Source organism: Hyperolius riggenbachi, chromosome 6, assembly GCF_040937935.1.
Source record: "Hyperolius riggenbachi isolate aHypRig1 chromosome 6, aHypRig1.pri, whole genome shotgun sequence".
Taxonomy (NCBI): domain Eukaryota; kingdom Metazoa; phylum Chordata; class Amphibia; order Anura; family Hyperoliidae; genus Hyperolius; species Hyperolius riggenbachi.
This window is the reverse complement of record NC_090651.1, coordinates 15,177,245-15,192,012: the sequence shown is the minus strand read 5'-3', so window position 1 is coordinate 15,192,012 and position 14,768 is coordinate 15,177,245. Positions and strand designations below refer to the sequence as shown.

Here is a 14,768-nt window from a genome sequence, read left to right as displayed (position 1 = left end):
ATCTACATGGCCCTGTGTGAAAAAGTGATTGCCCCCCTTGTTAAAAAACAACTTAACTGTGGTTTATCACACCTGAGTTCAATTTCTGTAGTCACCCCCAGGCCTGATTACTGCCACACCTGTTTCAATCAAGAAGTCACTTAAATAGGAGCTATCTGACACAGAGAAGTAGACCAAAAGCACCTCAAAAGCTAGACATCATGCCAAGATCCAAAGAAATTCAGGAACAAATGAGAACAAAAGTAATTGAGATCTATCAGTCTGGTAAAGGTTATAAAGCCATTTCTAAAGCTTTGGGACTAAAGCGAACCACAGTGAGAGCCATTATCCACAAATGGCAAAAACATGGAACAGTGATGAATCTTCCCAGGAGTGGCCGGCCGACCAATATTACTCCAAGAGCGCAGAGAAAACTCATCCGAGAGGCCACAAAAGACCCCAGGACAACATCTAAAGAACTGCGGGCCTCACTTGCCTCAATATAGGTCAGTGTTCACGACTCCACCATAAGAAAGAGACTGGGCAAAAACGGCCTGCATGGCAGATATCCAAGGCGCAAACCACTTTTAAGCAAAAAGAACATTAAGGCTCGTCTCAATTTTGCTAAAAAAAACATCTCAATGATTGCCAAGACTTTTGGGAAAATACCTTGTGGACCGACGAGACAAAAGTTGAACTTTTTGGAAGGTGCGTGTCCCGTTACATCTGGCGTAGAAGTAAGGCCTAGTGCACACCAAAAAACGCTAGCAGATCCGCAAAATGCTAGCAGATTTTGAAACGCTTTTTCTTCTTTTTCTGCAGCGTTTCAGCTAGCGTTTTGCGGTATTGTGTAGCGGTTTTGGTATAGTAGATTTCATGTATTGTTACAGTAAAGCTGTTACTGAACAGCTACTGTAACAAAAAACGCCTGGCAAACCGCTCTGAAGTGCCGTTTTTCAGAGCGGTTTGCGGTTTTCCTATACTTAACATTGAGGCAGAAACGCATCCGCAATCCAAAATCTGCAGCAGCCCGGGAGTATGCGTTTCTGCAAAACGCCTCCCGCTCTGGTGTGCACCAGCCCATTGAAATACATTACCCTAGCGGATCCGCACCCGCAAGCAGATCGCAAACCGCAGCGGAAACGTTCCGGTGTGCACTAGGCCTAACACAGCATTTAACCACCCTGGCGTTCTGATTAAATCGCCAGGGTGGCTGCGGGAGGGTTTTTTTTAAATTAAAAAAAAACTATTTCATGCAGCCAACTGAAAGTTGGCTGCATGAAAGCCCACTAGAGGGCGCTCCGGAGGCGATCTTCCGATCGCCTCCGGCGGCAAGAAATAACACGGAAGGCCGCAATGAGCGGCCCTCCGTGTTTCGCTTCCCTCGTCGCCATGGCGACGAGCGGAGTGACGTCATGGACGTCAGCTGACGTCAGCCGCCTCCGATCCAGCCCTTAGCGCTGGCCGGAACTGTTTGTTCCGGCTACGCTGGGCTCGGGCGGCTGGGGGGACCCTCTTTCGCCGCTGCACGCGGCGGATCGCCGCGCTGCAGCGGCGATCAGGCAGCACACGCGGCTGGCAAAGTGCCGGCTGCGTGTGCTGCTTTTTATTTGGTGGAAATCGGCCCAGCAGGGCCTGAGCGGCAGCCTCTGGCGGTGTTGGACGAGCTGAGCTCGTCCAGACCGCTCAGCAGGTTAAGCAAAAGAACATCATACCAACAGTAAAATATGGTGGTGGTAGTGTGATGGTCTGGGGTTGTTTTGCTGCTTAAGGACCTGGAAGGCTTGCTGTGATAAATGGAACCATGAATTCTACTGTCTACCAAAAAATCCTGAAGGAGAATGTCGGGCCATCTGTTCGTCAACTCAAGCTGAAGCGATCTTGGGTGCTGCAGCAGGACAATGACCCAAAACACACCAGCAAATCCACCTCTGAATGGCTGAAGAAAAACAAAATGAAGACTTTGGAGTGGCCTAGTCAAAGTCCTGACCTGAATCCTATTGAGATGTTGTGGCATGACCTTAAGGCGGTTCATGCTCGAAAACGCTCAAATAAAGCTGAATTACAACAATTCTACAAAGATGAGTGGGCCAAAATTCCTCCAGAGCGCTGTAAAAGATTCGTTGCAAGTTATTGCAAACGCTTGATTGCAGTTATTGCTGCTAAGGGTGGCCCAACCAGTTATTAGGTTCAGGGGGCAATTTCTTTTTCACACAGGGCCATGTAGGTTTTGAGTTTTTTTTCCTCACTAAATAATAAAAACCATCATTTAAAACTGCATTTTGTGTTCAATTATGTTATCTTTGACTAATAGTTAACGGTTTTTGATGAGCAGAAACATTTAAAGTGACTGTTTACCAATTAAAAAAATAAAAAAGTCAGATACTCACCTAAGGAGAGGGAAGGCTCGGTCCTAATGAGCCTTCCCTCTCCTCTCCCGGTCCCGTGCAGGATCCCCCGTAGCAGTATTCGACCAGTTCGGTCAAATACTGCCACTTCCGCAGCCGAAGGGAGCTTACGGAAGCCTTCGGGAGCACTCGGGCTCCCGAAGACGGGCCGCTCCATACTACGCATGCGCGAGCTCCCTCTATGACGCACTCGCGAGTGCGTAGTATGGAGCGGCCCGTCTTCGGAAGCCCGAGTGCTCCCGAAGACCTACGAAGTCCCTGCGGCGGAGGACGCGAACGGGGGAGCCAGCGCAGCACCGTGGGCACCGAGAGAGGAGAGGGAAGGCTCATTAGGACCGAGCCTTCCCTCTCCTTAGGTGAGTATCTGACTTTTTTATTTTTTAATTGGTAAACACTGGCTTTAAGTGTGACAAACATGCAAAAGAATAAGAAATCAGGAAGGGGGCAAATAGTTTTTCACATCACTGTAATCTGTATAGAATTTGCATAATGCTAGACTCTGCAGCCGTGAAAGAGGGTAGGAACACACTTGACAGAAACGCTAGCGTTGCAGAAAACGCACATAATGCAAGTCAATGGCCCGCATGAAAAAAATGCATGCGTTTGCGTTCTGCAATGTGCACTTTTAAAAACACTGGTCTTGCTGCACATTTTTCCAAAAACGCATCTAAAATGCACATAATGAAAGTCAATGGTGATGCAGAGGCATTGCATTTTTTTTATTTTATTTTAAAACAAGTGATGATGCATTTCAGCTTCCTGTTGACTTCCTGGTGATTTGCATAAAACGAATAAAAAATGCATGCAAAACGCATATGCGATTTATATATGCAAACCGCAAATGCATTAAGACGCTTGCAAAATGCAAGAAAACGCATGTGCTGGAAAATTGCAAACACATGGAAAACGCACAAACGCATATGCAGCAAAACACTACCTTTCCCGCACTTCCTAGTGTGTTCCTACCCAGAAAGACAGCGCAGAAAAGTGGAAGGTAGGATACAAGAGAGGCACAAGCCCAGGTGTGTATTCAGATGTGGCGCTTACCACCAGCAGTGTATATAAGCAGATTTCCTCTGTGAGATACAATAGCCTAGACTCCCTGTTCTGGTAACACAAGTATATGAGACTGTACTGTATTGCACCCGGTGTATTTGTTTTGTCATCTATCTACCTGCTTCCTACCTGTTTGTACAGTAAATACCGGAGCCTTTGTCACGGTGATTGTGCACTTCCTGTTAGAAGGAATGCTTGCTGCCGCCGATATGTTTTCCATGTGTTAGTAAAACGAGCTATGACCGGGACTCTGATAAGTTCATTACTAAGCGCTGACTGCTCCACAAAACATGACCTAGTTTTCGGCTACTGACTCACGGCACTCTGTGAAAGCAAAACAACAATGACTCGTCTGGGCCCGGCATGACAGTCACAAGAAGGTGAACTCTGCATGCTATTTCATTAGCCGGCATCTTTAGTAATAATGACTGCTTTGACACGCAAAACGCTATCGCAATCGCTAGCGTTTTTTTTTCAGAGTTTTGTAAGCGATTTCATGAGCGTTTTCCAGCTCTTTTGGGAGAGATTTTACAAAATGTAAGCTTTTTGCCAGCGATTGTGTAGCGATTTGCGATTTTAATTCTGATTGGTCCTTTCAATGTATCAGAAGTTTATTACAGCTCGCAATCGCACTCAAATCGCTGTGTGTAGCGATTCACGAGCGATTTGCCAGCGCTTCAATACATTACATTGAAGCGTAAAAGCTCCCAAAATGCTGCATGTCCTGCAATTGCGATTTTGCTAATCACAATTGCTACTTTGGAATTTTTTACATTTATTTACATTGGCAGAGCGTTTAGGGAAAGCGCCAGCGATTTAAAGCGCTCCCTAAATGCTCCAAAAAAATCGCTCTAGTGGGTTCCAGCCCTAAAGGTTCCTGCAAATGCTCTCTACGGGTGGCCATTAAAGTGTAACTGTCGGGCATAAAATCAATTCTTTATTTTTCTCTGGTAAACAAGTAATAAGGACGCTAACCAGGAAATCCAAAAGTTAAAATCACTATTACTTTTCTTGTTGATAAAATGATCATTCCCCAGTTTACCTGACTCTTATTTGGTACACACAGAATTTAGTACACCAAAAGGAAGTTGCAGGGCATGCTGGGTTGTCCTTTTTTTGCTGCTCTATGTCCCCTCAGACCTAAAGTGAACCTAAAGTCTACCCAAAAAAAAAAAAAAAAAATGAGATTAACTCACCTGGGGCTTCCCTCAGCCCCCTGCAGACGATCGGTGCCCTCGCAGCCCCGCTCCGATGGCCCAGGACCCGCCGGCGAACACTTCTGGTTTGGCCGTCACCGGCCGACAGGCATGAGAACGCAAGTGATTGTTCGCGTTCCCAGCCTGTATATTGCCAGGCCATGGCTGCAATAGCAGCATAGGGGGCGATATACAGGCTGGGAACGCGAACAATCACTCGCGTTCCCATGCCTGTCGGCCGGTGACGGCCAAACCAGAAGTGTTCGCCGGCGGGTCCTGGGCCATCGGAGCGGGGCTGCGAGGGCACCGATCGTCTGCAGGGGGCTGAGGGAAGCCCCAGGTGAGTTAATCTCATTTTTTTGGTTGCCTTTAGGTTCACTTTAAGGAGAACCCGAGGTGGGTTTTAAAAATCCTAATTGCACACATAGGCTGGGTCTGCATATAATGCCCAGCCTCTGTTGCTATATTGTTCTCCCCCAGACACCCCCCCCCCCCTTCTTGCGCTCTGCTTGCCCCATAAATAAAACTGCTGTGCTAGCGACATGCAGTGTGTCAATAGCCGGCTGTTTACATGGCCACCGTCACTCTCCGCCGTTCCACCGCCTCCTCTATGTCGCCGCTCCCCGCCTGCGTACCTTCCCTCCAATCAGCGGTGAGGGAAGGGATGCAGGCAGGGAGCGGCAATATGGAGGAGGCGGGGGAGCGGCGGAGAGTGACAGTGCCCATGTAAATAGCCGGCTGCGTGATTTATGGGGCAGAGCACAGGGGGGGTGTGTGGGAGAACAATATATCAACAGAGGCTGGGCATTATATGCAGACCCAGTCTCTGTGTGCAATTAGGATTTTTAAAACCCACCTCGGGTTCTCCTTAACTAATGCAGCCTGTTTCCCCCCCACACCTCTGTTCCTCTCTGATTAGCAAGTATTTCTCATGCTGAGACAATGCACTTTCTATATTGGAGGGCGGGCAATGCATACACAATCAGGCAGGGGGGAAATTACATCAGGAGTGACTTCAAAATGGACACACTTAAAGGAAACCTAAACTGAGAGGGATATGGATGTTTCCTATTAAACTATACCAATTGCCTGGCAGTCCTGCTGATCTTTGACTACAGTAGTAAGTGGAGAACACACCTGAAACAAGCATGCACCTAATCCAGTCTGACTTCGGTCAGAGCACCTGATCTGCATGCTTGTTCAGGGGGTGTGGCTAAGAGTATTAGAGACACAGGGTCAACAGGAGAGTCGGGCAACTGGTATTATTTTAAAAGGAAAAATCCATATCCTTCTCAGTTTAGGTTCCCTTTAAAATGGGAAATGCTAGGAAGGATTTTCTCTGTTATTACTGTAGAAAAGTCACTAAACTCAAAATGTGGACAGTGCAATACATATGTTAAGTAGAGCAAGTATTTATCTACTTGTATATGTGTTTTTTTTTCTGAGATAGAATGGCTGACAGCTTCTCTTTAATGGTACAGTTTTAACAGACGATAGAATGTTCGTTCCAATAGCAATCGAAAAGGTAAATGTCGGAAAGCATTGATCGCAGTTATAAATGGGATGCAAAATTATCACAAATCTGATCAGGTCAGATGAAATCATTCTGCTGGACTAATCGATCACCGGCAGGAGAAACTATTGATACTATGATCGTTTGTTATCGATCAGACACTGTCGGGCATACCGCTCTGTGGTCCCAGGAGTCCCCCATAAATAAATAAATCTACCTATTAGCTGTAAATCCTTTAGCTAGCACTAGGATTGCTAGTAAGAGAGTGTCCTGCACCCTCGGATCCCTCCCAGTTTATACGTTACCCAGCCTGGCTCCAGCGATCGCGCAGCCTCCCAGAACAGCTCCGGTCTCTCTATGGGGAGGATTGGGTTTGCGCATGACGTCGGTGATGTCATGATGTCATGTGTGATCCTCCCCATAGCGAAGACCGGAGCTGTCTGGGGAGGCTGCGCCAATCGCTTAATCCAGGGGGAGTAATGCATAAACGGGGGAGCGGCAGCGATCAAAGTGTGCCGGGGACTTCTTCTAGCTAGCCTAGTGCTAGCTAGAGGATTTACAGACATTAGGAACATTTTTTTTATCAATCAGGCAAAAATTTGCAAAACCTCCTGAGCGGTGTAACGCTCAGGAGGTTAAAGGCAATTGACCACCAGCATTTTTTCAAAACGTAAAACTATGTAACCTCTGCACATTCAAGTGTGCAGTCAAGTGAAGAATGATATGCTACGAATTCCGAGTTGATGCAAACGGAGAGCAACTTGGAGATGGACCAATTAAATGCAGCACCTTTAAGGGGCCCATACTCATACGATTTCCCGCCGATATACAGCAGATTCGATCACTGTGATCAAATCTGCTGTGAAATTGTTGCGCAAACGCTGACCGAACGATCGATTTCCATCCAACATCGACCGCTGCCATCGACGCATTCCCGACCCGCCGGCGATTGAGCGAAATCTTCTGCACAGACGGATCGACGGGAACGATTCGTGCTGGGCTCCGGCTGGCTTCACTTACTTCCTGTCCCAACAGGAAGTTTAAACAGTAGAGCGCCCTCGACCAGTGTATGGCAGCCTTTAAAATCAGAAATATTTTTAGCTGATATGGGACCAGCTGGACCTTAATGGCCAGAGCTATACTTGGCTACCACTGAGTGAATACTATTCTCTTCCAATATTGTATGGCATGCAGAGGCCTTCGCATTTGACAGGTACAAACTACAGCGGGTCATCATCGCCGTGGAGACGATCATTGGGACCACCACCACCACATAACCTCCTTCACTCCTTCAGTGTGAACCAAACAACATGAACCAAGCTGTGCGTTACTGGATACTGCACATGTTATTCTTACTTCACAAATGAATGGCAAAGTGGTTCTGTGCATTGCAATAAGTTTGTTAGACGCTAGTCTACTTTAGGGGATCCAGCAAGAAACCTCATAGGGAAATTCAGCTGATGTGATTGGGTGGTTGGCACCCTCTCCAACTGCGAGGTTTCCAATAGGTTGTAGTAAACTATGCCCACACTATTTGGCCAATCATAACGCTTTGTGCTGTGGAGGGTGCTGCGATTGGAGAACTGTTCCCTATGAGGTTTCCTGCTGGGTGTCCCCTAAAGAAGACTAGCACCGCTTGTTACTGGATACGACCGTTTTTAAATGCACTGCTTTATGCGCATAACAGCATATACAGTCCGAACTAAGCCAGCGGACCTGAACTCTTGCACAGGACAGAAAGAAAACAGAAATCCACCCTGTATGGTGTTAGAGAGTTTAGCCTGCCTAATTCCCACTCATCTGTGACTAAAGCATAACTGTAATTTGATCCCTTAGCTGTGTCAGCTGCCTGCCACGGCAGAGATCTACGGTAATTGGTAAACACAGGATGTAAAGACTCAGGCCAGGAACTCACTACAAAGCGCTATCACTAAGTGCAATCGCTAGCTGTTTTAATTAGCGTTTTGTAAGCGATTTTGGAAGCGATTTTAAAAAGTGTAAGCTTTTTGCCAGCGATTGTGTAGCGATTTGCAATTAGCATTTTTAATTCTGATTGGTCCTTTCAGTTAATTTTATTTTTGTTTACAGTGTGCAGTAATTTAAAAAAAGCTAACAAATCGCTTTGTATAGCGATTCATGAGCGATTACGCCAGCGTTTATATACTTTACATTGCAGAAATGCTAACGCTTAAAATATGCTGCATGTCCTGCATTTGCGATTTTGGTAATTGCAATCGCTCCAGTGGAATGTGCCCCATCCATTAACATTAGTTGAGCATTTAGGGAAATCGCTGGGGTTTTGAATCGCTCCCTCCTTAAACGCTTAAAAAAAATCGCTCTAGTGGGTTCCAGGGCTAAGTCTGCTTCCATGAAAGCAGGAAGTAGGCAAACTGCAGACTTATTGAAGGATGTGTATCAGCTGTAACAAGCAGGGCTGTGGAGTCGGTCCAAAAATCCACCGACTCCGACTCCTCAGTTTAGGATTCCACCGACTCCGACTCCACGACTCCGACTCCTCTAATTTGCATATTACAATTTTGTTGATTAAAAGTATGTAACATGAAATTCGTCTCTTAACTGCCAACGCTTAGGAATTTTACAAGACAACTGAAGTGAGAAGGATATGTAGACTACTATATTTATTCCCTTTAGACTAAAACTAGTCCTTGGTAAGAGTACTTGTAAAAGGTACAAACCGGAACAAAGAACATCTATCAGGCCCTAGGCAATGTAAGTGTGGGTACATCTAAGAATGATGTGCAGGTACTCTGCAGGGGAATAAGGTGATTCTTCCTCTATTACACATTCTTCATGCACAATCTGAACTAGGTTTATGGGCGATAGACAACACCTCTGTGTTCAATGTGCACAACATTCTCAGTGGATTCCCTGCAGCTCTGTGGGGAGTGCATATGTAGAGTATAGTACTACTGTGTAACAAAGTAAACCTGAGACAGATGAAATTAAAGTTTTATACATACCTGGGGCTTCCTCAAGCCACCTTCAGGATAATCAGTCCCTCGTTGTACTCCTCCACCACCTGGATCTTCTGCTATGAGTCCAGGTACTTGAGCCAGTCGGGCGTAGTGCGCATGCACACACTCCGCCGCCAGGAGCATACTACACCTGCGCAGCACTATTGCGCAGGTGCAGAATGTTCCTGGCTGTGGGAGCGGCATGCGGCCGGACTGCGCTGACTGGCTGAATTACCAGGACTCATAGCAGAAGATTCAGGTGGTGGAGGACAGCGAGGGACTGATTAGCCTGAAGGGGGCTGGAGGAAGCCCCAGGTATGTATAAAACTTTACTTTTCATCCGTCTCAGTTACCCTTTAATTTGTAGTCACCAAACCAAATTTTAATAACATATCAAATTATTTGATTTCATGAGCAAAGAGAGTGCATACATTTGCATAAATCAGCATCAGGGCTAGAACCCACAGGAGCGCTTTTGGCAGCGTTTTGGCAGCACTGCGATACGCTAGCAGTTTGCCAAAACGCTGGGCTAATGTTAATAGATGGGGCAACTTCCACAGGAGCGTTTGCGTTTCTCAGAAACGCAAACGCAGGACGTGCAGCATTTTGGGAGCGTTAGCGCTTCAATGTAAAGTATTAAACCGCTAGCGGAAACGCTCAGCAAAACCTAAACTGAGCGGTTTTGCTTGCGTTTTGCGGTTCAGCACACTGTAACAAAATGAAAAATAATTCACAGGACCAATCAGGATAAAAACGCAAAACGCTAGGCACCCGCTGGGGAAAAAAATACAATGTTGCAAAACACGACCAAAAACGCGCATGAATCCGCTTGCAAACCGCTCAGACAAAACGCTAGCGGTTGCGTTTTGCGTTTGCGGTTTTCAGTGGGTTCCAGGCCTCAATGCGGAATTATTTCCATCTCGTTGACCATCTCTATTAGTGACACGGCTACACTTCAGGCTTTATTCTTACAGCATAGATGTTATTTAGTATATATAAGAGATTCCTGTGTACACATCATATATACAGTCACAATCAGATATGTATATCTGACCTTAAAAATACGGGGACTGCTTTATTGAAGCAGCACAAGTAACTAATTTTGATTGGTTTATTTCATTTTTGTGGACAAAGCACAGCTATTACTGTATATATACTGTATATATACATTATTTTTAATGACTATTATCTGAGAAATAGAACATTTTATCATATTTTCTATTTTAATTACAGTTACAAATTCATTAGGAGTCGGAGCATTTTTTCCCGACTCCGACTGCAGGCACCCAAAATTGCCTGACTCCACGACTCCGACTCCACGACTCCGACTCCACAGCCCTGGTAACAAGAAAAAGTCTTTTTCTGTAACGGTTATTATGCTGTTGTGTATCTTTTAGAAGAGAGAGGAAGTTCTGAGTTCCGGTCTGGTCTAAGTACCTGTAAATGTGATAAAACCATCTACTTATCAGACCTGTCAAAATGCTGATTTACAGACACAGAATACATGATTGATCCACAGCAATGAGAACGCAATATATTTATAGAGATACCAGTGTCAGGTCAGAGCAGTATCATCACTCAGGCAGATCACATGCATTGCTGATTTAGCAATGTAAACAACAAGTTAAGTTACATACACACGCTGGTTTCAACTGGGCCGTAGCAGAGAATCTGGTGCGACTCCAGCGTTTGGACGGCAATCGCCCCACGTCTGCTAAAGATACAGCATGCCGCATCTTACGAGATCCCCGATGACCAAGCACTGCCAATCCCATTGTGCTCTCCTCCAGGAATTTGCCGTCATATGCCACTTGTTCTCCTAACGCCCGCCTCCTCCATAGCAACAGATATGTTGCTAGCCTAGAGACTAGTGACTAGTCCACACAGCACTATCTCCCAAGTAACGGTGTACATATGCCTACTGGGGGATAGAAATCCACCAGTGTGTACGGGGCTTTAGAAAGAGGGTCAAACACATTAAAGGGGAACTGAAGAGAGAGGTATATGGAGGCTGCCATGTTTATTTCCTTTTAAGCAATACCAGTTGCCTGGCAGCCCTGCTGATTCTCTGCCTCTAATACTATTAGCCATAGCCCATGAACAAGCATGCAGCAGATCAGGTGTTTCAGACTTTAAAGTCAGATCTGACAAGACTAGCTGCATGCTTGTTTCTGGTGCTCTTCAGATACTACTGCAGAGAAATAGACCAGCAGGGCAGCCACGCAACTGGTATTGATTAAAAGGAAATAAATATGGCAGCCTCTGTATACCTCTTACTTCAGTTCCCCTTTAAGTACTATAAACGGATCCTTTTATCAGATCTCTAAAATATATACGGTTAGAAAGGTAAACAATATGCAATCATATTCCTACACATCTGGCCTTGCAGCACTTGGTCCCAGGTTCGAATACCAGCCATAGGACTATGTGAACGGGGAGCTTGTATGTTCTCCGCGTGCCTGTGTGAGTTTTCTCTGGGCACTCCGATTTCCTACCACATCCCAAAAACATACACACAAGTTAATTGGTCCCCCCCCCCCCAAGGGCCAGTTTCTACTAGGGCCGAATTCAGAGAGAACCTATAGCATTCCCCCGCATACGAGGGTGGTGGGGAAACGCAGATCACTGCACCAGGCATTCGAATCCCTATAGCCCTGCATGGCACAGCTTAGCGATTTGGGCTGCATCTTCGCAGCATGACGAGAGCCGAGGCAGAACGGAAGTGTCTCCTACTGGAAACCGGCCATAAATTGGCCCTAGACGATACACACATTACATGATACACACATAGACATATAACCATGGTACGGATTCAATTTTGAGCCCCTCTAAAGGTTCAGTTAAAAAACAAGTCAATGTACTCTCTACACTCCTGCGGAAGATGTCAGCACTATATAAATACTAAATAATAATTATACCCAACATTGGCTTCTAACAACAATAATCTAGGCAGTTTTATTTTAGTTTTCCTCTACGGGAATACAAATATGCTAAACTGGAAATCTGCAAGGGACGAATCACATTTAGGAGTCTAATGATTGATACCAGACAACTTGGATTAATCACCTATTAAGAAATCAATAGTAACTAGCCACGGATGTCTGCTAGCCCAAATGCAAATTTCCAGTTCAGCACAACTGATATTTGCTGCGAAAAGTACAACTGAATTCAAATTTGTGCTTACTTGTAAATGTCCACACACATGATAACACAAGGAACTCTGATGGGCGGTCTTGGTAACTGCTTGGTGTGAAGATTATGTGGACTGTGCATCATTTAAAAACACTGCACAGAGAGGCCTTACTCACATTTGGGTAACCCTGCCAATCAGATTGGAACATTGGGACCAACGCATCCGTATCGCAATTATAACGGAATCTCAAACAATCTTACGGGTAAATAGTCTCACCTCGTCAGCGCTCAGCTCCTCCATGTTTCTCCTCTTAATGGTGGCAGTCTTCGGGGGTCGCTGTGAGGTTCTGGGGGGCTTCTACAGGTTCAGGACACACAGAAAATAATGGGGTGCCCCGAGAGCCAGGCAGAGTTACAGAAACTGAGAAGCAAAGAGAGTAATTGAGTTTATCCACTTAGTGGATGGACAATAGAGTCCCAAACAGGTAAATGGCGCAAGTCTAGGGGACCAATTCAGAAATGTAAAGAAATGTGTGCTTTGGTGAGATGGGGAGGAAATCAAGGGACCTAAAGGTGAAAAATGGTTCTATGGCCCTAAAAGAGTGGCAGGGTCACAAAGGGCTCAGTCAATGGTAGCAAGGGAACTCTCTGACCCAAAAGGATAAGCAAAGTGCTGTGTACAATAGGGGGGGATGCAGAGTAGTGGGGCCACAGAGGATAAACAGGGTGCTGGGCCTTAGAGAGAGAGGAATGGGTTCAGGAACCCAGGGTAGGCAGCAGAGTGCTGGGCCTTATGTGAATGCTGATGCTATGGTCTGGGAGCTTACAGGCAGGCCAAATACTGTCCCTTTTGAGTGGGGGTGTAGAGTGCAAGGTCAGTCAGGCAGAGTGCTGGATCTTTTGAAAGATGGGCAGAATGCTGGGCCCTTTGGTGAGGTATGCTGGATCTTCTGAGGGATGGGCAGAATGCTGGGCCCTTTGGATGGGGGGTTCAGAATGCTGGGCCCTTTGGGTGGGGGGTGATGATCCTCTGAGGGATGGGCAGAATGCTGGGCCCTTTGAGGGATGGGCAGAATGCTGGGCCCTTTGAGGGATGGGCAGAATGCTGGGCCCTTTGAGGGATGGGCAGAATGCTGGGCCCTTTGAGGGATGGGCAGAATGCTGGGCCCTTTGAGGGATGGGCAGAATGCTGGGCCCTTTGAGGGATGGGCAGAATGCTGGGCCCTTTGAGGGATGGGCAGAATGCTGGGCCCTTTGGCTGGGTACAGGGGCAGGCAGAGCTCCAGGCTCTGTGAAGAGTACGAGGGACAGGCAGAAAGCTGGGCCCTAGAAGGGTTATGGGTGTCAGGCAGAGACAGGGCCCGGGCTGCGGGGGTCGAGCAGGCTCAGCTCCTCATTGTCACGGCCAGGCCTCGGGCAGACGCCTCTCTCTCGCTGTCCTCCCGCACGGGCACCGGAAAAGACGACAAACGCCGCCGCCACCGCTTCCACCAGGATTATTCATCAAAACAACCGGGCGGCCATCTTGCCTGCGCGCTCACGTCACCTCAGGGAAGCCCAGCCGCCTTGCGCGTCCCCCGGGCCAATCAGCGAGCGCCGTGGGCGGGGCGTGAGGCCGGCGGGGCGGGGCTGGGCGGAAGCAGTGCGAGGAGGGCCGCCTGGCAACAAGGGGGAAGAGTCTGGTGTCCATGGTAACCAGCGCTGGGCCTTCCTGCCCCGGGGGGAGCCATTTCCTGGAAGGAGGCTGAGGCTGTGTGCAGAGCTGTGTGTGAGGAGGGCCAGGAGGTCAGCCACTCCCTGTGACGGTGTGACCCCTGACTGGGGGAGCCCAGAGCCTGCTCTGAGGGAGGGAGGAGGGGGGGCTGGTAGCCAGGGAAGGGTCTTCTAGTGCCTGCTACACACAGTGCAATTTTCCATCAGATTTACGGTCGAATCGATTATTCACGACAGGTCCGATCTGATGTCCAATCATTTTTCTGATCGATTTTCTGATCACTTCTACACAAAATCTATTAGGTGGCCATACAGCTAGTTTACTTTGCGGCTGATTCACCATTCGCATTCTATAATTTTATCTAATTATAGGAAAATCAGTGTATAACGTCCGCCCAATTGATGTTTCCATGGATTTAGGACCCAAATTGGTCGTAAGCATCTATTGGACATCCTGGAAAAGAAAAACAAGAGTTTGCTTTCTTAAAACAGAAAGAATTTGCGATAATTCAGGTTGGAGTGAGCTTGAGATGTCTCCCAGAGCAACACTGCTGAATAAATGCAAATTAACCATTGTTGCCCTAGTAAGGGCTCTATTCTCAAAGACTTCCCGCATGCGGTAAAGCACATGCGGGAAGTTTGCGACCAAAATACCGTCAAGTTGAAATTCTCAAAATGTTCCGCATGTTTTTTTCCGCATGCGGAAAAAGAGCGGTAAAAGTGCGGGATTCAGGCCGAAAATTTTCCGCAAAAGTCGGTATTTTCCGCAATAAAAAAATAAATTCTCAAAAATGTT

At 46.9% G+C, this 14,768-nt stretch overlaps 1 protein-coding gene across 2 annotated transcripts in view; it reads right to left on the bottom strand.

Annotated features, from left to right (window-relative positions):
* The window catches only part of UBE4B (ubiquitination factor E4B), a 113,352-nt gene extending 99,517 nt beyond the window's left edge, over positions 1-13,835 (bottom strand). For both annotated transcript variants that reach the window (XM_068238864.1, XM_068238865.1), the window contains exon 1: positions 12,537-13,835. In XM_068238864.1, coding sequence (XP_068094965.1) covers positions 12,537-12,560 — 24 coding nt within the window. In that variant the 5' untranslated portion in view covers positions 12,561-13,835. The remainder of the gene's footprint in view (positions 1-12,536) is intronic.
* Between the last annotated feature and the right edge of the window lie 933 nt (positions 13,836-14,768).